Here is a 26183-nt window from a genome sequence, read left to right as displayed (position 1 = left end):
GCCATTTAAAAATCAAAAGTTGTAGTCATTTCCGGTGAAACAGGAAGTGACCGAAACAATGGAATACGTCAATCAATCCTATTTTATGTCATATATTAACATACCAAATCTCGTAGGCGGTATAAAAATATTTTTAGAGTTTCAGTACGGTAAAAAATGTTAAAATATGTAAAGGTTTGTTTGTTTTATGATGCAGTATGAAATAATAACTATTAACATTCATTGTAGCTTCGGAGCATAACGGGGCTAATATTAAAAGGTTAAAATTAAGTAACCATAAAACAGCTTTATATTTTTCGCTGCGTCTGCTCTGGCAACCCTGCCCAGAAGCCGATATCAACGCAAGCGCGGTACAGCGCGTAAAAATCGTCTAGCCTGGCCGAAACGCGTCGCATGTCGCATGTGAATCAGCAATCGGCGGCCATTTATCTTCCTTATTTCCTCGAACGAAGCACAAGTAAAAAATGCAGAAAAGAGGTTATCCTCGTGTTTGTCTTACGTCAGACAAAAGTTGTGCATTAACAGCAGGTAAGACTTATTATTTTTCATTCATTTTGGGTTTAATTTATGTATTTGGAACACATATTTAGTGTGAGGTTAATATTGTAGGTATAATAATATAAACACGTGCTCCTCTGAATTTATTTTTATTGTGTTTATAGTGATCCATTATGATTTTCTCTATAGGTAATTATGTAATTTCCGTTTGTATTTGTTTTTATGGTATATAGATTGCATGACTAGTGTCAATGGTGTTATTTAGTTGTTTTGTTTGTACAGAGTGTAAATTTGTAAATAAACAAGTGCCAAAAAAAGGTAATTATTGGGAAAAGTGGAAATCGTCCGATTTTCACCAAAATTGGTATAGACCCTATTTGGAGGTCGTATAGATTACGAATCTGAAGAATTTTTTCTTAGCGGTCTCTTACCGTTTTTCAGAAAAACGAAAAATAATTTCAACATAGAATTTTTCTTTATTTCGGCCCTATAAAGTAATAATTTCACTATATTTTCATTATAGTTTATCTAAAAGCCACACTTGAATAGGGATAGAAAAACGTCCAAAATTTTACTGAAAAACACTTTTAATAAAATAGCAAAGAAAATTGAGACCAGATGGAAGTTTGACATTTTATATATCCTTCTTTCTCTCTCCTATGTAATGAGAGAGCCCTAATTCTAGACCTAATCTAGAAATTTGAAAATTTACAACGTTGCCATATCTTCTATTTTTTTCGGGTGATTAGAGATTTTAAATAAATTACCTATTTTGAGATCTGACAATAGTTAAATACATATACCTATATCCACAAAGTTACGCGGAAGAGTTTTAATTGCATTGGTTTCAACTTCTATGCGGAGGGGGTTATTTTTTTTTATATTATATTAAAAAAAAGATTAACCTCCTCCCCAAAGAAGTTATATAAAGACTATTTATAACCACGAAGTTGCACGAAAGAATTTTAATTGCATTGGTTTCGACTTCTTTGCGGAGGGGTTAATCTTTTTTTGATATAATAACAACAAAAGATTAACACCCTCCGCATGGAAGTTGTAACCATATGCAATCAAAAATCTTTCGTGCAACTTCGTCGTTATAAATAGTCAGATCTCGTTGGTAAAATAGCAGTTATGGGGAGGAGCCGTTCTTCTGGCAACCGCCTTTCGTAATCCCAGAATGAGCGAAAAAAACACGCTAAATTTAGGTTTAGCATTGGCAACGTTGCTTTAAATGATTTGTAAACAATCTGAAAAACATTTTCAGATTGTTTACAAATTTATTTTAGCAAATTTGCCTCTATTATGCATACAGAATTGGTTAAAAAAGTAACAGAAAATAGCAAAAATATCATTGTTTATTGAATACCTAACAAAATATGTGCTAGAAAACTTTAAAAATATGAGAAATTAAGAGAAATTCGATTTTTCTGAAAAACGGTAAGAGACCGCCAGAAAAAAAGTTCATATTCGTAATCTACGACCTCAAAATAGGGTGTATACCAATTTTGGTGAAAATCGGACAATTTCCAGTTTTCCCAATAATTACCGCTTTTTTTCACATAATAGGTACATTTTTTCTATGTAGTGTTTCATTATTATGATATCCTGTATTTATTGTTTTTATTTCTCGATATACAAGACGTTTTGAAAACTAATTCGAACAACTTTTAAAGGGTGTTTCGTTGTCAACAATAAAGGGCAGTTGGTTATGTAAAAGTTGAGTAACATATTGGGGTACCGAAGATGGCTGAAAAATTGTGTTTTTATTTTATCCTAAAAGTTTAAAGCGTTAAACACCCTCTACACTATGCCCGAAATATTTTACGAAATATTTGGAAGTGTTAATAATAAATATTTTGATCAAAACAGATAAAAATATGTTTCATATCTACATATGTTTTTTTTTATATTTGACAATATATCAATTAACTTGTTATTGACAGAAAATAACCCGTTCTAATTGGCTATTGTATTTTATTGATAAAGTGAATAGATAGCAAAGCCATCTCACCAATTTAATAGATAAATTTATCGTTCGCTTTTGGGTCTTACCGACTTTTTTATACAGGGTGATTCAAAACAAACGCGATAAACTTAAAGGGGGGATTGCTTGTTAAAAATAACGGTGTAGACAATTGACAAAAAACCGGCGTTGACGAAAGGCCGATTTTGTTTTTTTTTCTCGAATCCATTGTGAAAAATGTAGTCCAAATTGAAATAACAGTTAATCTGTGACATCTTTTTTGTAGCGATAATCATACGCATGCGCTTTGTATTCGGTCCCTTTAAATAAGATATTTAAAAGGACCGAATGCATCCTGTTTTATTTAGTTTCGCCGTCTTACTGATCTTCTTCTTCAGGTTCCATCTCCTAATCGAGATTGGAAATCATCATGGCAATTCTAATTTTTTTAACTTCTGCTCTGAATAACTGGTTTGAAGTCATTCCAAACCATTCTCTCAAATTCTTGAGCCATGATGTTCTTCTTCCTTGGCTCCTTCTGCCCTTTATCTTTCCTTCGATTATGTTCTGCAGCAGGGCATATTTAGGTCCTCTCATTATGTGTCCAAAGTACTCAAGTTTTCTCTTTTTAAGAGTGTTAATAACCTCTTCGTCCTCTTCTGAATTCTGCGTCGCAGTTCTACATTTGTAACCTTGTCATCCTCAGCATACGCCGAGAACACTATCTTTCGAATGCCTCAAGCTTCTCCATTTCGGCCTTTTTAAGTGTCCAAGCCTCTGAACCATAGAGTAGAGTTGCAAATATGTAACCCCTTAGCATTCTTAATCTAAGCTTTAAGTTGATGTCTCCACCGCACAATTATTTATATATTAAACAATAGCGGAGAAAGTATACATCCTTGACGAACGCCGCTCAAAATCTTTACTTCATCAGAAAGTTGGTCGTCCACTATAACCTTCGCTGTTTACCCCCAATAAAGATTTGCTATTATCCTGATATCTCGGCTATCGATATTCATGCCTTTAAGTATTTCAATTAGTCTATGATGATTTCAATTAGTCTATGACTTTATCGAAAGCCTTCTCAAAATCTATAAAACATAAATACAGGTCCTGATTCATATCAATACACCTCTGTGCTAACACATTTATGCTAAAAACCCATGCCTCTTCTAAACCCCGCTTGGTTATCACTGATTTCTGAGTCCACCTTAGCAAAAATTCTATTATAAATAATAGAATTTTTCTTTCAGTGTGTGACTCATCATGGCAATTGTTCGATGGTCGGAACATTCTTTGGCATTGGGTTTCTTGGGCAACGGTGCAAAACTAGACATTAACCAATTCTTTGGTATAATGCCCGTAGTGTATATAACATTAAAAAGATTAACCAAAATTTCAATGGCTTCATCATCTATGAGTTTGAGAAGCTCGATTGCAAGTTCATCAGGACCATTCGCTTTGCCACTCTTGATCTGTTTAATTGCGTGTAATACTTCTCCTCGCAAAATGGTAGGATCTGTGGCTTCTGAGAAACTGGGCGCCATGTCCGGACGATTATCGTAAAAAAGGTCTTTTATATATTCAGACCAACGAAGCAGCTGTTGTTTAATATCAATGATTAAAGTACCATTTTTATCCTTTATTACTCTCGGTTGTTTATGTTTCGCCATTCCAGTCAGTTCTTTGATCTTTTTGTGCAAGTTAAAGCTATCATACTTTCTCTCATACTCTTCAATGGCTTCACACTCTCTACGGACCCAGTCTTCTTTGGCCCGTCTGATCTTCCGTCGAATCAGGTTCTGTATTTCTTTATATTTAGCGGCATTGTTTTTGTTATTCCGCCTTTCATCCATTAAATCCAAGATTTCATCGGTCAGTTATCCATCTTTGTTTTGTTTTTCTGGTTGCAGTTAAGTCTTACTGATAAATATGTGTTTAATCTGTGGTCTAGCGTCTAGCTATAGCTCTAGGAGTATACAATAAACTACTCTATTATTTTTAACAAGCAATCACTCCTTAATGTTTTGAGCATCAGTTGACGGTTTAACGCTGGTTAACTCCTTTCTATCTATACATATATTTATGTAATCACTCGTTATTGATAAGTAAGCCAGAAAACGTGTTAATACGAACCTGTAAAAGTTGAGTGTTTTGCTGGTGTAGCAGAGCCGACGACCTGGATCTTCGCGGTGTGATGCCCACGTTTTCTCCTCGCATAATCGATTCCACTACTGAAAAAAAATGAATATTAATATATTGTCTACTAGCCCACTAACTTTAGATTTTTTCAACAAAAATATTAGGCTGTATTCCGTTGCAAAACCAGGCGAACCAGACCGGTAAACTACGGTAAAGAGCGGTTCCTGAAAAACATCGGTTTGATACGGAACAGTTTGGTAAAATCATAGACAAACAAATAAAAAGAGACTGGCAAAGAGAGGGACAACGTTCCCGTAGCGCAACTCAGAACGCAAAATTTCATTCTACTTATGTTGATCTGCGCATTGCGTCTATTGGGCCCACTATCTCATTCTAATATAACAAGAGAGAAAGAAGCGGCCATATAAAACGTAATTTCTAAATTAGAACAATCGCCTTTCGTTTTCGTCATCATGACAACCAAGATGGCAACATCATGACAATTCGTCATGTTTGTTAATTTTTCTTTTGGTGATTTACCTTTTTTTCTAAACTCTCCATTTTATTGACTTATGAATATAAATAAGGAACAAATTCCTTTGTTCCATATAGGTATTTATATTTTGTTACTTATAATTTTAGGTTATACTATTTGTTATTTTATTTGCTGCAGGAACCAGTATCATCTATTTTTTATATGTATTGGTGCCCCCTTTCTCTGATAGATATGTTAAAGACACCCAGTAAAATAAGTAAGTAGTTATATTTATCATCTTATTAAGAAAAAAGTAGAAGTAGTAGTGTCAAAAATATTTCGAACCTCTCTTAACATAACAAATTAATACAATTATTTTTTTTCATTTTTTTGGTAGGTAATTTATAGCTGGTTTATAGTTATTATGTGTCAGAAACTTTATTAATATACCTATTTTACTTTTGTTTTAGGATTAAAACTGAACTTGAAAATGGTTCAGGATCATGATTCTCGTAAAGTCTTCTTTGCTTGGATATTCACTTTGTTATTGCAATTAGGCAGTTTTTTTCGAAAATGAGATTTTTAATGCCCTTTAAAAAAATTGGCCGATCGTTTCCTGCAACAGTCAGTTCTTCTGCATTTAAAATTGGTAGGTGGGTGGAATAAACACTGTTACTTTTTGTTATTATATTATAAAAAGTTTATTTATTTTTATGTATAAATAAATATGTTAATAAAACAGTACACTTTTTGCTTCTTTTATAATTTCCCTTATAATAGTAGTATTCTTTCGTTCTGAAAGAAACTGCAAATTTTCACTTACACTGATTTATTCCCTACACCACGTTCCCTTTACGTGGTATAGGGAATAAATCAGTTTAAGTGAAAATTTTCAGTTTCAGAATGAAAGAATACTACTAATAATGGCTAATTTAAATTTTCCGCCAGCCAGAATGTGCGATAATGTCTTACGATACGTTTTATACCTATAAAAAGAAAGATTTCATATAAAGCACACATAATAAAGAAAGATAGCAATAAAGACGTACGTCCTGCCATGGTCCTGCTAATTGGTTTCAAAATTGTTATTCTTTGCTTAGAGTTGCGCTACGGGAACGCGGTCCCACTCTTTACCATGGTATTTGTCAGTCTCTTTTTATTTGTTTGTCTATGGGTAAAATACTGGAAACGTCAAATGTTGACGTTTTCTAAATTTCAATACCTCTATTATAAAATTTATCTTTTATGCATTTTTAATGTACCTATTCTATGCTTTTACGTCTGTTTCTTCTTTTCAATGGAGTTTAATATTGAAAAGTACTTTATTAATAAACTGTTAAACTCGTTAGACAGCTCAAGTGAAGATTTGCAGGTCCAGTATTAAAAACATCAATAATAAATAAACAAATCTAATCAATATTTATATTTTTATAGCTTACAAAACATTCACGATTTCTTGTTGTCTTGTTTTTCATGTTTTCTTTAAATGTTCCTGACTTTAAGAAACAATGGCTGCATGAGAAGTTTAAATGGTCCTAAAAAGTCATTCTATTTAGTTAATGAAATTTATTTACTTTTACTGCCTACCTCCATTGCTTTTGGATGTAAATAGGACGAAGGAAGCTATCCTGGCTGAGAAATATTCGCCATTGGACAGGCATACAGGACTTCCAAGCACTCCAAGTCGCGGCAGTTAACAGAACCATCTGATGAGGAAGAAAAAGATGAACGCCTACGCAGGAATCTGCACGGCACCTTAAGAAGAAGATAAAACAATATTTTTTTCCATAGCGAGTTACGTTTTAAACATTTTTCAGAAATTATTATTTCAAGGAATTTATTACGAGTAGAAAAAATATTGTGCTGGGTTGGCGTTGGTTTCTATGTAATTTGACAAATAGATAAAGCTGTCTCTTTAAGGTACGCGTCCACTAATCGGCGTCGGACGGACGGTACGCATTGGATGAATCGGATTATTTAATTAACTACATTATTTGAATATGACCGCGTTCACCTATCGGTATCGAACCGACCGCACTTCGGCATTTCCGGACGGGATTCCAAAGACGAAATCAAAATCCAAAAATCTTTTTCGTTCAATAGCGACATAACGCTTATGCTTCAACACCACTTTGCTAACTGCGGAGAGCGAGAGATGCTGATACCGACTCCAATAGTCCGTGGTAGTAAACGCAGGACCCAAAAAACATCCGATTTTTCCGATGCGTACCGTCCGTCCGACGCCGATTAGTGGACGCGTACCTTTAAGCTCCGCGCGCACTGCATCGGATCGGACCGACCAGCAAAAGCGACTGCGACCATCGTACCGTCCGCCGGCGTCCACTAAAACATTTCGGCCTGTAGAGGCCAGATTCCTACCTCTACCTATCTACGATAGTCGAGTCACCGCCTTCGCCGTTTCTCGCCGGACTGGTACCGATTCATTGCGCGTACACCTTTAGTCACAATCGGAACTTCGAAGCAGTGACAAGATCAGTCTTGTAAGTCACATACCTTCTAGCAGAGTCTGCGTGAGAGGGACAACCCTGTATACAGAGTTGTTCACCACATACGACACGGAGTATTGTAGCTAAATGATTAGATTTTTACAAATTGTAAGTTTTGGGTTCGTTGAAGGACTATTAGAGCTACAATTTAAAAATATTAGATACGGGGTGTAATGTAAGATACAGAGTGTGCCAAAATAAATGGAACACCCTATATATTATACAATTTTTAGATTCTACGAATTAAATAAAGGTAAATTTGATTAAGGTTTATCACACTTAAACCTTATCGTTTTTGAAATATTTTCAATTTTGTGAAATTGCAGTAAAAAATTTAAGGCTTCATTTCTCCAAGGGTATCAAAGTTTTTAATACTACATATTTACTGAAGATTATTTATTGATCAGATATTGTGTTGCTTATTATTGAGGGTTGGAACCTTTGGTGTTAAACAGCAAATTTTATTGTGTTGCGATAATAAAAATTATACTTTCTTATACAGAGTGTCCAAAAATTTATGTTAAATAATGACTAGCTTTAAACGGCTGTAACTTGTTTAATTTAAATGGAACACCCTGTATATTTTACTTAATTCATATGCACAATTTAATTGACTATCAAATTATATTATACCGTTTTTTACCTATCTCTTCAAGTTTTCCTAGAAAATGCCTTTTCTGATAATTTAGACCTCATTTATCACTATACCCATGGAATATTGACATTTTAGATTATTTTTAAAGATGTAACAAATTTTCAAAGAGTACAGATACTAATATTGTCAATATAGTTCGATTATTTCATTAAAAAATTTAAAAAAAAAGTTTAAATATTATTTGTTAAAAAGGTCCAATTAATATGATCCTAGTATTCAGACTACATTAATTGACTGTTTACGTTGATTAATCAATACTAAAAATTAAAAAAAAACTCCAAATACTAAAAAACTGAATTTTGAACATGTGTGTATTAGACAGTATAAATTTTATTTTAATTTTTGACGAATGCTTATTTTTATAACAGAGACGTTCATTTTCGTAACTTATTATTATATTGATTTCCGAGTCAAATCCACATTTATTTAGAATAAATGTGTGAAAATAGTATGTAATTAACTAATTTTTCGGAGGAAATTATATTTAATAGGTATACTCTTTTAGAAAGATTTAAATAGTTTGCTGTTTGTAACAAAAGGGCTTGCAATATTACTATTTTTGAATATTATTTTGGAACATATATGTTACTTTAAAAAAAATCTAAAATGTCAATATTCTATGGGTATAATGATAAATGAGGTCTAAATTATAAAAAATGCATTTTCTTCGAAAACTTGAAGAGGTAGGTAAAAAATGGTATAGTACAATTTGATAGACAATTAAATTGTGCATCTGAATCACGTAAAATATACAGGGTGTTCCATTTAAATTAAACAAGTTATTGTCGTTTAAAGCTAGTAATTTTTTAATATAAATTTTTGGACATTCTGTATAAGGAAGTATAATTTTTATTATTGCAACACAATATCTGATCAATAAATAATCTTCAGTAAATATGTAGTATTAAAAACTCTGATACCCTTGGAGAAATGAAGCCTTAAATTTTTAACTGCAATTTCACAAAATTGAAAATATTTCAAAAACGGTAAAGTTTAAGTGTGATAAACCTTAATCAAATTTACCTTTATTTTACTCGTAGAATCTAAAAATTGAATAATATACAGGGTATTCCATTTAAAAAAAATACAACTATAATATTTTTTACATATTTGGGACACTCTGTATCTTTTAAAATTATTTTAAATTGTAGCTCTAATGGTCCTACAACGAACCCCAAACTTACAATTTGTAAAAATCTAACCGTTTAGCTACAATACTCCGTGTCGTATGTGGTGAACAACCCTGTATACTTAATATTTATATACTAACCTCCATCGCCAATAAGTCGCATCTGGACCAGAGCGGGGTCCTCGTTGTGCTCCTCTAACACAGTGTCATCTGTAACTGTCAGGTCCTGCAAAAAAATGTTTCAGTAAATATAAAATTACCAAAATATAAGGGATAACAAATGACGAAGTTGCAAAATAGTCGAAACGTCCAAAAACTATTTAGTTTCTTTCATATTTATTTTTCTACAGTAATTTCTATTTTTATTAATATTTTGTTAAGTCTCTGTATATTATCTGCACTTCTTTTATAATATCTCTTCAACTAAAGCCAGTAAAAATACAAACGATTTTACAATATTTCGTTTTTTTTTCCTGAGAATCTTCGAAAGCATAGGGATATTTTTAAATTTCAAAACGTAATTTTTTTGCGAATCATTGCTTTATTTTGACCTTCATTGTATATCTGATAGTTTTGGAGATTAAATTCATCATCAGCAAATTTGGGACACCCCGTATAGATTATTGTCGTACTAACGTTGTTCGTAAAAATGTTTATCTAATGAAATGTTATCATTTAATGATAAAATATAAGTTCGCAAAATTCTGGTATCTACGCTATTGTTCAATAATATTTAGTGCAAATGATACGTGTTGCATTGATTGCTATTGTTTTTTTGTGAGATATTGGTAAGTTATAAACTATTTCCAGTAAAAATAAAATCCCCTCAAAAACATATAAAATGTAAAAAAAATGCGCCAAAAATTTTGACTTACCTGGTATTTCCCTAATCCTTCAATTGTTTTATAATCTCAATTAGGTACCTATCAATATAGACATCTTCAAGTAATTGCATTTTTTACATTTTATGTTTTTGTTCTGAGCTTAAAAAAATAAAAAGTTCCTCAATTTACCATTTCAGTAAAATAACTATCTAATCAACATGTTTATTTTTTGTCAATAATGACATACACACACTGGAAAAGTCTAGGGATATTTACAATTTTATCCAGCCATCGTCAGTAATTTTATTATTTGCATTTCTGATGATAATAAAATTAAAATAAACAAATAGTTTACAGGACGTATTGGAAATAAAAATGCGAAATTTACCGAATTTTTCAAATTTACCTTGATTTTTATTGAACTCAAAAAAATACACACATTTTTTTTAATTCTAAACTGTGCATTAAAAAAAAAGATAAAACCTTTTTACTTAATAAAGGGTATGGCCTCCTCTACTGTTCATTACAGCCCTACATCGTCTCTCCATGCTCCTGATCAGGTTGTCGATCTCTTCTTGAGATACAGCCTGCCACGCTGCATTCACGGCCCGAACCAGATCCCTACGAGTTTCACGAGGCATACCCATTCTCAAAATTCTTCTTTGGACCGCGTCCCATACGTGCTCGATGGGGTTGAGGTCAGGAGATTGTGCCGGCCAGGGTAAGATTAATTGATGAGCATTGATAAACTCACTTACCACTCTGGCTGTATGAGGCCGTGCATTGTCATGCATGAGAATGAAGTTTCTCCCAAAATCAATGGCATATGGTAACACGACAGGCTCAAGAATTAAATCACGATATGTGATTCCTGTTAGAAACCTTTCAAGAAAAACAAGATCGGTTTTTCGGCCTAACTGAACTCCTCCCCAGACCATAACTGTTCCACCTTGATAAGGGTGCACTTCCTGAACATGATCCAACCGAATAAGATTTCCCGGTTCTCTCCATACCCTAAGCCTTCTCGAATCTGGATGAATTCCAAAGCGTGACTCATCCGTGAAAAGAACATTTGCCCATTGTTCATTCGATCACTGAACATGATCTTGAGCCCACAAATATCGTACCTCTCGATTTCTCTCGTTAAGGGTTGAGCTCTCCAGGGGCGTCTGCTTCTTAAGTTAACCTCTCTTAATCTATTGCGAACAGTGTCAGGACTAACGGTTACATTATGTGTCTCCTGGAGAATTAAACTAAGCTCTGGTGCTGTAAGAGTCGGTCGGTGTCGAGCATTTAATTGTAAAAAATGATCTTGCTGAGGGGTAGTAATGCGATGTCGCCTTGTGTGTCTTTCAGCAACATCTCCACTTTCACGGTAGCGTGCACTTAATCGCGATATTACACTTTGCGTTGTATTTAATGCTCTAGCTACGTCGATTTGGCGCATTCCAGCTTCAAGCATACACTGTAAAAAATCAGCCTGAGTGAACACATATTTCTCAGGGAGTGAATTTTTTGAGTGAAATAATTGAGTACATTTTTATCTAAAATAGAGTAAATTCATCATTTTACTCAAATATGATCTCTATTTAATCAATAGCTATTGAATAAGCTCATGTTCGAGTTATAACCCCTATCTTTGAGTAATGGAATAGAAAAATTCACTTAAAAACTCATGTTTTTTACACAATAAAAATTTGAGTGAAATCACCCAGTTTAGAGTATTTTCGCTCATTACTAATCATACGTCATACGCGCTTCTTCGATACCGAATAAGCTATTTCCCTGTTCCTCAGTTTTTAATTATCTGTTCGAGTCGTAGGTTGTCTTGTTCCTTCGAAGGTGCCCAGGTTACAAGTCCATAGTGTATGTGTGTGTGATGTAAAGTGTGACAGTGGCCGCGTGGCGTGGTGAAGCGAATACGAACTCATAACTCCTAAATATGTTTTATGTTAAGAACATTTTTTTTCACATCGCAGAAATCCGCCTAACATATATTCAAATTCGACTGCGTCTACTGATTGCCGCAATGCTCGGATGTTTCCTGGACTAATTAGCGTAGCGAAAATCTAGGTACTTTCCCTCAATCTGGAACTGGGAACTGGAACATTTGGCAGAATAACATTTTTTTTTAATTTTCAGGAGGAAAAGTATCTGGATTTTCCGGAGGATTTTCGTTATTAAAAGTTAGTTTAGAAATTAGAAATATTCGAGAATGTTGGTAGCCGAGCTGACGAATGCTCTTAATAAAGCGGATTTTTGCGATGTGATGCAACTTTTCTAGACATCTAGCTTAAAAAGTTCCTGTATTTTTTCCAAAAAGAGTTGAAAACTTTTTAAAATGTTTTTGATATTATAATAATAGTGTTATATTTGGTTTTATTTGTTTTTTTGTCAAATAAAAATGACAAATAAAAATATTTTTGAAGGTTCTACAGTTTTTTATTTGGTTTGTTAAAAAAAACGAAATATTCTAAATGATTTTTTTAAAAGCTATGTAAGCTAACTTGTTATTTTATTACAAGTGACCAGATGCCTCCCAAAAGTGAATTTTAGGAAATGGACATGTTCGAGACCATGTCCTAAACTGAAACTTACCTTTGAAAGGCACCTGCCCACCTGTTATAAAATAACAAGTTAGCTTACATATAGCTTTTAAAAAAATAATTTAGAATATATTTCTCAATACTGAGTGAAATTAATACTCAGATATGAGTACTAATCGAGTTAAGTGTAACACAAATTTGAGTAAAAGTCACTCAATAAAAGGTGTCTTGAACTCAACACTTAGTGAGTTCACTCATTTTAAAGTGAATAAATTATCAAAATCGATCAAAATCCTACTCAAGGTAAACAATAATGAGTAAAAAAAGGAGTCTTTCGTCTAATCTCGATTGAGTGAAAACACTCAGTGCTTTTCACTCTGAGAATTGAAGATTCACTCGGTTCTGTAGAGTGGAAATTTCACTCAATCGGGTGTGGACAGAAATTGAGAAAGTATTGAGTGAAATCTGAGTGAAATTTCACTCATTTTTTTTTACAGTGTACCCATGTCCCTTAGCATTTCGTCTCTGTTAAGATGTCTACGCTCCATAATGTCGTTTAATACTTCTTCTTCTTTACGTGCCGTCTCTTTCGTGGAGGTTGGCGATCACATTGGCAAAATCTTCACGATTCTCGACTTTCCTTATAAGTTCTTCAAAAGTTAGGTGAGTCCAGTTTCTGATGTTTCTCAACCAAGATAGTTTCTTCCTGCCGAGACCTCTCTTTCCTGCAATTTTACCCTTAACTATTAATTGTAAGACGGGGTATTTTTCATTTCTCAATATATGCCCTAAGTATGATGTTTTTCTTATTTTTATTATATTGAGCAATTCTCTTTCTCTGCCTATTCTGTTGTAGACTTCGGTATTTGTGATATGGGCTGTGCATGGAATTTTAAGCATTCTTCGATATATCCATATGTTTCGAACGATTCGAGGCGATTCATCTCTTGAACTTTCAGTGTCCATGTTTCTGCTCCGTATAATAGGATTGACCAAACATAACACTGAACGAGCCTAGTTCTCAACTCTAGGTCCAATCGGGGGTTCTGGAAGACGTTCTTCATTTTTAAAAATGCATTTCTCGCTTGTTCTATTCTGGTTTTTATTTCCACGTCGTTGTTCAAGGTGTTAACTATCCAGGACCCCAAATATTTGAACTTGTAGACCTGTTCTAAGGTATTGCCCTCTATTTTAATACTAAACAGAGTTATTTGAATGAATTCTGGCCAGTTATCATAAAAACATAGCCAGTACAGGTTAAATTCGAACAATTGATGCTAGGTGCTTTTTATACATTTGACAAAAAATGCACAAACACTTCTGCAAATATCCCAAATTTAGAAATAACTAGTGCGACTACTTCGTTTCAATCGAAGTAGAAAGAATCGGCCTACAAATATGCGGTTGTTTATTCAAAACATTTATTTTTAACTTTAATAAAATGATATCCCTAGATTTTTCCGGTGTGTGTATATTGACTATTTCCATTCCAAAAATCTTGAAAGCGGTTGCTCGTAGATATTTTTACCAAGAGACATTTTTTACGTAGAAATATATAGACATAATAAATAAATATATGCCTTTATTGTCAAAAAATTTTTCAATTTGTAGACAAAGGTAAATTAACAAAGTAGAAAAAAAACAAGGTACACAAACAAACAAAAGATAATACGAAACATTATATAAATAATATTGTCAGTCTTATTGTTAAAATAAACATTTATAAATGTTTACAATGTCAAAGAACAAAAAAATTAAAATAATATTCAAAAATATTTAGCCAGTTTATAGCAAAATATCAATGACCTCTAAATAAATTAATTTCAATGTCATTAGTAAATATAGCAATAGCAAACATTAGACCAGTGTTTTCAAGATCAAATTCGATTTTCAATTCAAATATAATTCATTTACGGCGTAGAAAGCCTTGTATAGTAAATAAGAGTTCAATGCTTTGCGAAATGAAAAAAATGATGTTATGGATTTGATTTCAAATGGCAGGTGATTGTGCATTTTTTTCGAGTTGTATAATATTGAACTTTTAACTAACTCTCAGCGTGGGGTAGGTAGATAAAGATCTTGCTCCGCGTTCCTGAGTGGATAAGTGTGAGCTGGCCTTTCTTGAGAAGCTGATACATGTTTACTTATTAGGCAAACGGATTCAAATATAAATAAGGAAGGAAGAGTCAATATTTTTAATTCTCTAAAAAAGCTCCGGCAATGAATTCTGCTGTTTAGTCCTAGTGAATATCGAACAGCTCTCTTCTGGAGCTTGAAAATGCGGTCAAATTGAGTCGCACAACACGTACCCCAGAATGGAAGGGCATACCTGAGGTGCGACTCAAAAAGTGCACAATAAACAGCTCTACCCACTGACAAGTTAAGCTCCTTAGAAACAGACCTTAATGCAAAACAGGCAGAGCTCAATTTTTTAATTTTGGCGTTTGCTTATGGGACACCTTGTATAATATTTTCATTACTGATAAACAATTTATTTTCTATAATTTCGTAAAAAAAACAATCTTTAAAAATAACAAAGGTATGGGGGTGTCAATATATAAAAAAAACTTTGTTTTTCACGCTATGCTCTGGAGTTATTTTTCCACGTACTAAACAAATATTTTTGTCTCTTTTCATTTCTTCATAACCTACAGCATTATCTCCATACGTTTCCTTACCTGATTCTGAAAAATAAGTTTATAACATTAATATCTATAACTATATAAAAGTTCGTAACAGTAGGTACCTACTTATACTTAAATATGCCTCTCAGTACTACAAAGAATAAATGTTACATACCTCTCTGTTTTTTTCCTCGTAATTCAGCACCAATAAATTGGGAATTTGTATTTATAAAAGCAGCCAACATAAAAGCATCGACTTTTTGAGTTATCTGATTGTGCTTTTACAAACCCGGAATCTGCCATTACTTAAAAAATTCTCAGAACACACAACACATACAAATAATAACTGCACAAAAAAGCATAAAAAGCTCCTTCAATCAACGCTAAAAGCAACAAAAATGTCTTAGTACGCCACCTAAATACGTACATAAACGGAACACGTCTGGCTGCTGCTGGCCATCGCGCGTCGACGAGAACGGCGGGTGACGTCAGACCAATAGAATATCGTTTCAATTCGCGAGGCGTCGTTTGCGTTATCCATAGTATTTTAATGGTCCGTTTTATAAAATTGTGGTACTGCTTTCAAGAAAAAAGTTTTTTTTTGCATTTACACATATTTATGTCCTGGAGTTTCTGGCGAAAAATAAAATATATGCATCTTCCTCATTGACAGATGGCAACTTACAAATTGCTAAAAAATCAAACACAATATATAAAACTTTAAAATACATGAAAATTTTAAGGTTCCCGTTTTTTGTAATTAAATATTGATTGATTTATTAAAAAATTAAAATATTGGTTTTCTGATTGGTTACAGATTTGTCCGGATTCTTTGCATAAATGAACACCGAACCAAATTACTCAAACATGGAGGAAGTGTTGAAACTGATCAATTCAAAGTATATCGCTCTAGACGAAAATCAGAAAGAGTACAATGTACGCCACCTGCTTACAGTTTTAGACCTATTGATAGGTATAATGAAAGCTATAGACCCATTATTTTTGGCACTATACAGTACAAATTACTTTGGCGGCAGCTACTATGATGGTCTGAAGATTGAGAAACCCAACGAGTTCGATATTGACCTCTTGCTATCCCTTTCAACCATCATTTGCGTATCTTGTAAGAGAAGGCGATGCGGTTGTGTTAGGCTGTGTCCAAGTAATAAGCCTGGCTGGTTATGGCTAAAAATCAAGGACGGGTTTTGCCCTTCCCTTAAAGTCTTTATGAAAGATGGGTTTGTGGAAACCAATTTAGTTCTTAACTGGCTAAAAGGTCTTGTTTATAAAGCCTTGCCAAAACTGGCTGAGAAGAATGTCGAGGTTAAAACAAATTATTGGTCAGAGTCTGGTCCTGCATTAACTCTAATGATCCGTGGAGAATATGGAGATATAGACGTAGATCTCGTACCTTCGTTTACTTTTAACAAAGGCGATTGGCCCCTTGGAGGATATATCGATAATCCAACGTCAAAATGGGAGTTTTTTATAGTGCCCAAATACAATGAAACGCAGAGATATTGGAGAGCGTCGTTTCAAGCACAAGAATCCATACTTATATGGGGGAAGGAAAAATTGAAGCCCTCTTTGAAATTACTGAAAAAGATGCGAAACAGCTTAGACCACCGGTTCCTGGCCAGTTACTTCTTGAAAACTATAGCCTTAAATAATTTGAAAAATATCAAGTGGACCGGGTCGCTGAGCGAGGCATTTATGCCCTTGTTATACGAATATCAAGAATGCCTAAAATCTGGACAAATCCCTTATTATTGGAACCGTAAAAATAATCTGTTAGGAATGGTAAGGAAAGACATTCTAGAAAATGAATATAATAGAATAAGTAAACAAATTCGAAAGATAGAACAAAGCTATAAGACCGATCCTTGTATCATTGCATCAATAATATTAACGCCAGAGGAATATAACGTATTTAAAAATGATAGTCAAGCGCAAATGTTGTGTGGAGTCAGCCAAGCATCTTTACCGTGTCCTGAAGAAGCATCCGGATGGGTGTCAATATTTAGAAATTTAGGTAGTAAATTATAGATAATTCGATATAAGTGCAAATATTTTTCGGGATGATATATTTCGACCTCAGAAATTTTTTTAATACTATTTTTGTTTCATCGATATCTACAAGCCCCTTTGAATAAGAAGACTAAGGAAGGAACATAATGCTATCCACATGCTATCCATGTATTCATGCATGGTGGGCGGAAAAAGGACTCTAGGGTGGGGATCCTTGACAGTTCTGTTTGATGATTCATTTGACACATTTGAATTTGATTTAAAATTTTGTGGATGTTATTTGTTGTTTATGTTGTTTATTATTTATTCTACTACTGATAGTTGTATAAAGGTAGTAAATCTAGATGGAAATTGTGGCAGAACTTAAATTAACAGTGACACTATCGCGATTTATCGAAAAAGTCTCTACAATAGTTGGTTGTGTAGCGTGCGGTAGATCTCGGCAAAAATCGAGTGAAATAATGGAACAACTTTTCGCTAGTAAGTGACTATATAATATACATACATGTAGTAAACCGATCATTTATGAAATTCACTTAAATTAACTAATTATATATTTTTTTCTTGCATTTTTGCTTTTATTTACTACTTGTCAAAGAATTTAGATACGTCAATTTGACTTACCTGCTTCAGTAGCGTATCGGATGTTTGTGTTAATAAATAATTATTAAAACTTATCTATTTTTATTATAATAATATGTTTTTATAATAATTTTAATAACTACCAACATTTATTCACAACGTAAAATAAAAAAAAATTATTGAGTCTACCCTACGTCTACCCTACATAGTTTTACATTTTTTAAATAAAATTAGAACGGCACTGATAAACCGGAATTTAAGTCGGCCATATTTGAGTCCCATCGCGGTGGACCTAATATTTTTGATATGCTCCTTCCTTAGTCTTCTTATTCAAAGACTAGCCCTGAAAATATTTGCACATATTTAAGACTCACCCTGTATAACAAAAAATGTTGTTTATCTCGAAATAATGATTTTGACTTTTGACACTTACACACCAACAGACAATAATAATATGATTTTTCAATAACAGGGATAAATCATAAACACTATTTCATAAATCTGTTGACTAGTACCAAAAGCAAAGGCATGGTTTTAATTTTAATGTAAAAATTACAAAAAATGTTAGTGTCTTCTTCAAAAGCGAATATCTCCAAAAAAAATAAAGCTATTGAAATGAACCAAAAAATAAACTATCGAGAAAAGATGCACCGAGAATACAATATACAGGGTGTTTCAAAAAACATGTGCCATCTCTCGTGTGGAGATTCCTCACGTAAAATATGATTTATTGATGAGGAATCAATGAGTACTTATTTAAAACTTTCGCAAGTTAACGCTATTAAATTTGTTTAAAGGTCGCTATTAGACTTGGATCAAGGAAAATTAATAAAATTGCGTTTATCTCGTCAAGGAGACCGAAATCGATAAAATATGAAGATACAACTTTTAATCGAAATTAAACTGCTTACACTATTTCACGAAAAGCATTTTCATATGCACGTCCCTGGTGAATATTTCGAAACTTTTTTAGCTTTAAAATATGTCGCATTTAACACTCTGTAGCTACAAAACAAAGCAGAATCGGACTTATGTTGATATGAAAAATAAATCTTATTTTTGCGTGAGGAATCTCCCCACGAGAGATGGCACATGTTTTTTGAAACACCCTGTATTTTTTAACAGCAAAATTAATACTTTCTCAGAAACGCCATCGACAAGGGACCAATCAAATTCGGCGAGTGATCAAGAACAACCTAGCACTAGTACCAGCAGTGGCGGTACTTCCTGGTGGCAAATTGGAACTATAGCGGCTGCAGGACTGATCGCTGGTGCCGTTGGTGGAGTTTTATACAGAGCATTTAGAGAAGAAAATGAAGAACTCCGTCCTGAAAATAGACCTGCGAATTCCAGGCGAAACTCAAACAATCAAAATAGATAAAATATACAATAATTGTTTATCTAAGTATTTTATACAATATTATTTACCAATATTTACCATAGTATAGTATAAAGTTTTTAGGTGATGTCTGTACCTTTCTTTCTTATAAAGTTTTTGTTTTAACTAGGTGTTCTCTCCATGTTTTATTTAATTTTTTGTTCCAGTAAATCCTACTTTTAACATTAGGACACCTTGAAAGCTGCATCTTACAGTAGCTAAGAAACTAAGACGGATAATAACAATTATAAATATAATAATTATAAATTATAGCATCTTTTGTTTCAAAAAGTAGTCAACTACTGGGAAAACCGCAACTTTCGTTGAGAAATACAATGAAAATGGGACACCCTGTAAAGTACGTCCACAGTTTAAAGAATATAAATATATCAGTTGACCCACTCTTCGCCCGTATCAAAATTCCTCCCGCCGCGCCGCTCCCCGCCTGTCTTGTAGACTTGGGTCAGTCTACATCCGTTGCTCGACGTGTACACAGCGTTCCAAGTTTATTTTAGTTTTGTTTTCGGTCCGACGCATAGGATGAACCAAAAATAGTATTTTAGTTGTTCTGTTCGAATTGTGAATAAAATGTCTACTATGTAGAAATATTTGTGCAGTGGATGGTTGTGAAAGTAGAATGACAGACAATATATCGTTCTTTAGGTGCCCAAAAGATGAAGGAAGGTACGTGTTTATATAGTATAGGATATTAAGTATATAATATTAGTATTAGACATATTAAGTATATTATAATTAAGGAAACCTAACTATGAATAAATTGTTTTAAAAATATACATATAAATTAAGAAAAGATTTTACTCGAAATATGCACAAAATATTTATTTTTAACAATTAGTTTATTATTTTAGTAGATATTTTAGAGTACTAGTAGATACTTTACTATTATGTTTTGGATTTTGCAGTATTTACCGGTTTGCAAAGTGCATATTAAATTATTTTTTAAGATATTTGCATTTTTTTAAATAGCATGTTTTACTTTTTAGATGTTTGTATTTAACTTTAACTACCAAACCAAACCGGTAAACGTACAAATTTTTTGTCACCTCGAAGGGTCACGGGCCGCCTTTGAAGTCAAAATAACAATAGAATTCCTTAGAGTGGGCCAACTGGTATGTATTCTTTAAACTGTGGTTTTAGGGCATACATTAAAGGTACGCGCACACAGACCAGAGCCGCACGCTTATCAGAGTAAATGATAAGGATAAATTCCTTCGTGCACCTCGTGAAAAACCCCGGGGACTCCTCAGCCCAGTACCGACAGTTGTGCCGATTAACTACACCGTTCAAAAAGAAAGCACACTCATCCGGAAAAAAAAACATTAAATAGGAAACTATTATCATTCGCCACTCGTTCACTCATAGTTTCACAAAATTGCAAGCCACGATCAAAATCATCTTCGTTGAGTTCTTGTACCAGCTGAATTTTGTACGGGTGGAACTTGTGTTTTTTTAATATCCTTTGGAAACTTCTACGATTCTCGCCGGTCTCATTGGCTAATTTTCTTGTACTCAGAATACTGTCCATGGCAACTTGGCCCAATATGAATACCTCCATAGCTTCATTTACTACCGGATTTTTATTCATAACGGAACCAGTTTCGCGAAATTTTGCTACTAACTGGCGAACAATTTTGCCATAAAGGTGTTTGTCAGGATGGCATTCACTGAATATCTGCGCAACTCTGATAAATGTTTAAATAAGCTTTTCAAATTTCAATCCTTCATATTTTCTCAATGACTCGACCGATTTTCAAAAACGGAGCGGGAAAGTATAGAGAGAGAATAGAAAGCCCTTTTCATTGCGGTATCACTTGACCCCCTTCCTATTTGACAAAAACTTAGAGGGTTGAAGATTTTGCAATCATTGTTGTCCCCCTCGCGAACAAAATCGACGTGTTTTTGAATTTTCTGAAAAAATAAATTACTCTGGCTGTTATGCCTTGCGGAACGTTTTCGATGGGCCACCCTGTATATTTAGTTCGAGTATGGTACTCGTACTCGACAGTATGGTACTCGTACTATTTTTAGTATTTTTATTTTATTATTTTGTCAGTTTTTGCCTACTCTGGTTTGATTACTACTGCACGCCACTGTCATCAAGGGCCGAAGTTTCCCGACTGTCCCGAACTAAATGGAAAACTTTTCGACGATTGGCATCGGGGAAAACTTTCTCAATCGGCGGACGAGTTTCCTAATGAATTTTCTCCGCGTTGGCGACGGAATTATGTTCCAATTTATATGCTGAGCGGTTTTTTCAGGCCTATTTACTTTCGACGAAAAAAAAACAGATTAGATTTATTCCCTTTTTCTTTTTTCTTTGATCGCTTTTCATTATCTTTTTTGTAATTTATATTTTCATGAATTATTTGTGTATTGCACTGAATAAAAATAAAAAATAGGGAAGGAAAAAGTTAAATACCATACGATCGAAAAAAATTGCTCAAGTGCGAGTCGGACTCGCGCACGAAGTGTTCCGTACCATTCATTATCTATACAACATTAGACACTATATTATTATAAACTTTTTTTCCGATTTAGCTGAAATTTTGAATGCGCGTATAAGTAATTTAAAAAAAAATGAAGAAACGCATTACTAAAAATTGTATTAATCAATAATAAATATGTAAAAATTAAAAAAAAAACGATTAAAAAAAGTAGCCTTGAATAGGATTCGAACCTGCCTTACTACGGCTCCAACGTCATAGCAGCGTAAAGTCCTAACGCTTTAACGACGCGGATACGCGAGGACTTGAAAGTTTCTATGTAAAATTCTTACTTAAAAGATAATGTTTAGTGAAAGTACTTTTTTATTTATGAACATTTATTTAATTCTGTTTTTAGTATTTGTTTTTATAGCGGCAATATAGATACATTATCTGTGAAAAAATCAACTGTCTAGCTATAACGGTTCATAAGATAGACGTTTGTGACAGACGGACGGACGGACGAACAGCGAAGTCTTGTAATAGGGTTCCTGTCTTTACCCTTTAGGTACGGAACCCGAAAAACGAGATCGGTTTAAAGCAGCGTAGTGAGCTAAGTTCTAAAGCTAATAATTTCCAAACTATCAGTTGCCACTTCGTGAGACCAATTTTTATTGAATGAGACTGAATTCGTGAGACCAATGTTTAATTTAAAATTCCCTAAAAGAGAAACAAAATTTTGTCTGATAGGTCTCTTTGTGAGAAAGGCGACGAACGAATATCAAAAACACAACGTAGACTTACCCTAGTAGCTTCGTTGTATCCAATTATCACAGCAGTATACCATTGCGTGGTGCCCTCCGCCCTATACACCTCCACTCTGTAGCCCACCAAGACGCTCGGAGTGGTCAGCAATATTCTTTGGCCGTCTTGTAGCTCGGCCCACCGTTTGACGGCCAGCCGAAGTTCCGGATAATCCCTAACGCCGCGCAGTGTCGAATCCCATTCCTGAAACATTCACCAAGAAGTTATCAGTCGAGTTAAAAATCATCAGAAACATATATTTTTATCTTATACCGGGTTCAGACCAAGCAGACAAAACAACGACAAGACTGAAACATTCATGTTTTACGACAAAATTGCGACAAACCCAAAGTCGGTAAAGATCAAAGTGCAGTTTGAACAATTTGTCTCAAGTTTGTCTTGTCTGAATTCCCCATTTTTTGTCGCAAGTTTGTCTTGTTTTTGTCTCAAAATCGTGTTTACTTTTTGTTTGCGATAGTTTGTAATAAATTTAAATACAGAGAGCCTCTCATACGACGAGGAGGTTTCATGGAGAACGACACTTTGTATTGAAATGAAATTTTGTTAGCATAATATGTAGCTTAATTCAGAGCACTTTTTAAAAATATAGAGTTTTACAGGGTGTCCCCAAAAAAAGTTACTTATCAAAGTTGTGTTTTTTGTAATTGAACACCCTATATAATAATTGATTTTCTGATTCTGGGAGAAAATAGAGGTGAGTTTTATAAGAGAAGTACCGTAAAACGAGGTGAATTGGGACATACAGGTGAATCGGGACAAAACTTTCTTTTTTTTTATTATTTATTAACTTTATTAAAAAAGTCGTTGAAAGCGTAAACACTGGTCAAGTTGTGTCTAAACATGTGCTTTACGTGTGACGCCACTGAATTTGCTGTCAAACTTAAATTTGACAAAATGCCGAAATGTAATGTCACTTTCGCTTAAAGTTAAAGAATTATTTAAAAAAAATATTTTTAACCAATCAGGCACTTTTTAGGTTATGTTGTGGTGAATAGGGACATTAGCAAAATTAGACATGACTCTGTTTTATACGCCAAAAGGGAAACAACTATATCAACATTATAACCCGGAAAAAATTAAAAGGGCTCTTGAAGACATAACAGTTCGTAAAATATCTTACAGTCACGCGGAAAAGTTGCATGGTATTCCTAGGTCAGTTTTATGTCGGCACAATTTTGTTTTCTTCAGTTTGTTAATAGTTTTTATGAGAGTTTGATAAAATATATATTTTTTGCTAAATCTTATGTTTTTTAATACAAAACAAAAATCAAAATAAATAATTTTTATGATAGAACATGATATATTTTTTTCTATTATGTTGTCCCTTTTCACCCAGGCTGCGTCTAAATAAGAATACGTACTGAAAAACAATGTCCCTAATCACCACATTTCCAGGGGAATAGGGACAAGACGGTTTTAAAAAAAAACGCACTTTTTTTCTTTTTTTTTAATTGCACTATTTGGAAATGAAAAGTACACAACATGTTCGATATTTTGGCCTACAGAAACTAAAAATAAATTAAATAGTAAAGCAGGAATATCTTCGTAAAGTCGACGGAGTGACCCGATTCACCTCGTTTTACGGTATATGACTAAAATGTAAAGGTGCGTATTCATTATCCGCACGAACGAACGAACAAAGGAACGAATGTTCGCTAGTGGTATGGACGGGGACCGCACGATAGAACCACACGAGAAGACCGCACGCATTTCTTCATTCGCGCGCCAGTTCAAATCGTCAAGATATTGTTATAAACCTGTTTTTTTTTTTGTTTATATACCGTCATTGAATTATCGCTAAGCAAGTTACTGTGGAGCAGTGCATAAGGAGTCGGGCTAGGAAGCGAGAGACCGGAGTTCGAATCTCGGCCGGAACATCACTTTTTATTTATTTTTTTAAATACTGTTGTATTCTATAGTTTAGTTTTGTAGTATAAAAAAAGAACTATTTATTCTGTTGTTTTTTAATCTCCGTTATTAATATAAATTGATTGTTAGTACAATACCTCATTTAATATAAAATAATATTCTACTTTTTGAAATGTATCGGGCCCTAATTGTACCTAAAAGTAATATATTTTTAGTGATATACCATATTGTAAACTATTTAATATTTCAGTCAGTTAAAAAGTTAATTTGCATTGAATAATTGCCTACCATTAAAGGAAATTTGAGCTATATAACCCTTGATGGGCATATTCTGGGTATGCAAATACTTCCTTTAAATTTTGGGTGTCGTTCAACCGATTTATTCTCAAAACCAGAAACATCTACATATAAAAAGAAGCACAGGTCACTAATTTAATAAACTTCTGAGTATTACTTCCACTAATTATAATAAACTTCACCCTTGGAATTACTTCTATCACAATTACAATACGTTCATCTGCATTGGCATTTTCTACTTTTCGATGGGAAACAATAAACTTCCCAACATTTTTTAAATGATGTAACAATTCCTCTTGTGGTTACTTTTCCATAGATATCCTCATCTCTGTCCTCATGTGAATTCAGAGGCAATAAAAATGAAAATTATTTACCATAAACATCGCAAAATAAAAACCTAATAAACAATTTTATACCGAATATAGAAATAAATTTAGTATTTTTACCTATTATCGTCCAAATCCATGTTAATAGATAATTATTATTTTTAAATATATTTTTGGAACTGCTGGTTTTAGTAGTTATTAAATTAAACGAACTAAAAAGTCTTAAAAATAAACAATTCTTAACCATAACCTCAAAAATGCAGATCTCCTGTCAACTTTCTTTATTTTTTATTTATTCATTATTTTCCTAGTGACGTCACAGGTGGTATGCGCGAACTGAACGAAATTGGAGCCGCTATCGAGCATACCTTGTATTCTTTGTACCATGACGTCTAAACGCCTTTGATGTACCGACTCGAAGCGGATGGTCGAGCGCACGAACGAACGAACGGCCGCATGCGTTCGGTCCCCGTCTAAATATACCGCACTTTCTTCGTTCGTTCGTTCGTTCGGATAATGAATACGCACCTTAAATCTGAAAGCGCACGCAGGCGAACGCCTTTGATGTACCGACTCGAAGCGGATGGTCGAGCGCACGACCGAACGAACGGCCGCATGCGTTCGGTCCCCGTCTAAATATACCGCACTTTCATTCGTTCATTCGTTCGTTCGGATAATGAATACGCACCTTAAGATTTTTGACATATTTAACATTTTCTAAATATAAAGAACAATCTTTAAATTACATACAATAAAAGCTACCTAAATTGGAATTTACCCGGTATAGCCTAATATGCAGTTAAATTAACTGTTGTGCTTTAACTCAAATTAAAACTTGATCCAAAAAGTTATACAGGGTGAGACAAAATTAATATTGAACATTGGTCACCTTTAAAAGCAAGTTACTCTTTTATTTTAAACGGAACACCCAGTATATTATTAAGAAATTCAATGGGGAATTCATGTCTCTTCAAAATACTATTAAGGTTGCTTACCCCTCAAACAAAGATTTTCCTAGATAATTTTATTTATATGATTTAGTGTCGGTAGATTTTTATTTTTTGATAA

The 26183-nt window shown here is 33.6% G+C and overlaps 2 protein-coding genes across 4 annotated transcripts in view; one reads left to right on the top strand and one right to left on the bottom strand.

The window, feature by feature from the left end:
- Window positions 1-26183, bottom strand: part of LOC115882916 (probable JmjC domain-containing histone demethylation protein 2C) — a 459323-nt gene that overhangs the window by 313900 nt on the left and 119240 nt on the right. For both annotated transcript variants that reach the window (XM_030901184.1, XM_030901185.1), the window contains exons 4-6: window positions 22603-22806; window positions 9514-9598; window positions 4601-4698 (exon numbers count right to left, since the gene is read on the bottom strand). In XM_030901184.1, the coding sequence (XP_030757044.1) occupies window positions 4601-4698; window positions 9514-9598; window positions 22603-22806 (387 nt within the window). The remainder of the gene's footprint in view (window positions 1-4600; window positions 4699-9513; window positions 9599-22602; window positions 22807-26183) is intronic.
- LOC115882919 (cyclic GMP-AMP synthase-like) lies at window positions 355-19488 on the top strand. Of its 2 annotated transcripts, none has more exons than XM_030901188.1 (3): window positions 355-528; window positions 16184-17398; window positions 19122-19488. In XM_030901188.1, exons 2-3 carry the CDS (start codon window positions 16207-16209, stop codon window positions 19355-19357), a joined length of 1428 nt encoding a protein of 475 aa, XP_030757048.1. In that variant the 5' UTR covers window positions 355-528; window positions 16184-16206; the 3' UTR covers window positions 19358-19488. The 2 variants fall into 2 exon arrangements, with proteins under 2 accessions (XP_030757048.1, XP_030757050.1); XM_030901190.1 differs by lacking the exon at window positions 355-528 and adding an exon at window positions 10070-10160.

The sequence above is a fragment of the Sitophilus oryzae genome, unplaced genomic scaffold (assembly GCF_002938485.1).
Source record: "Sitophilus oryzae breed Bouriz unplaced genomic scaffold, Soryzae_2.0 scaffold_179_pilon_pilon, whole genome shotgun sequence".
Classification (NCBI taxonomy): domain Eukaryota; kingdom Metazoa; phylum Arthropoda; class Insecta; order Coleoptera; family Curculionidae; genus Sitophilus; species Sitophilus oryzae.
Note: the sequence above shows the minus strand (reverse complement) of the source record. Positions and strands in the feature narration are given on the sequence as shown.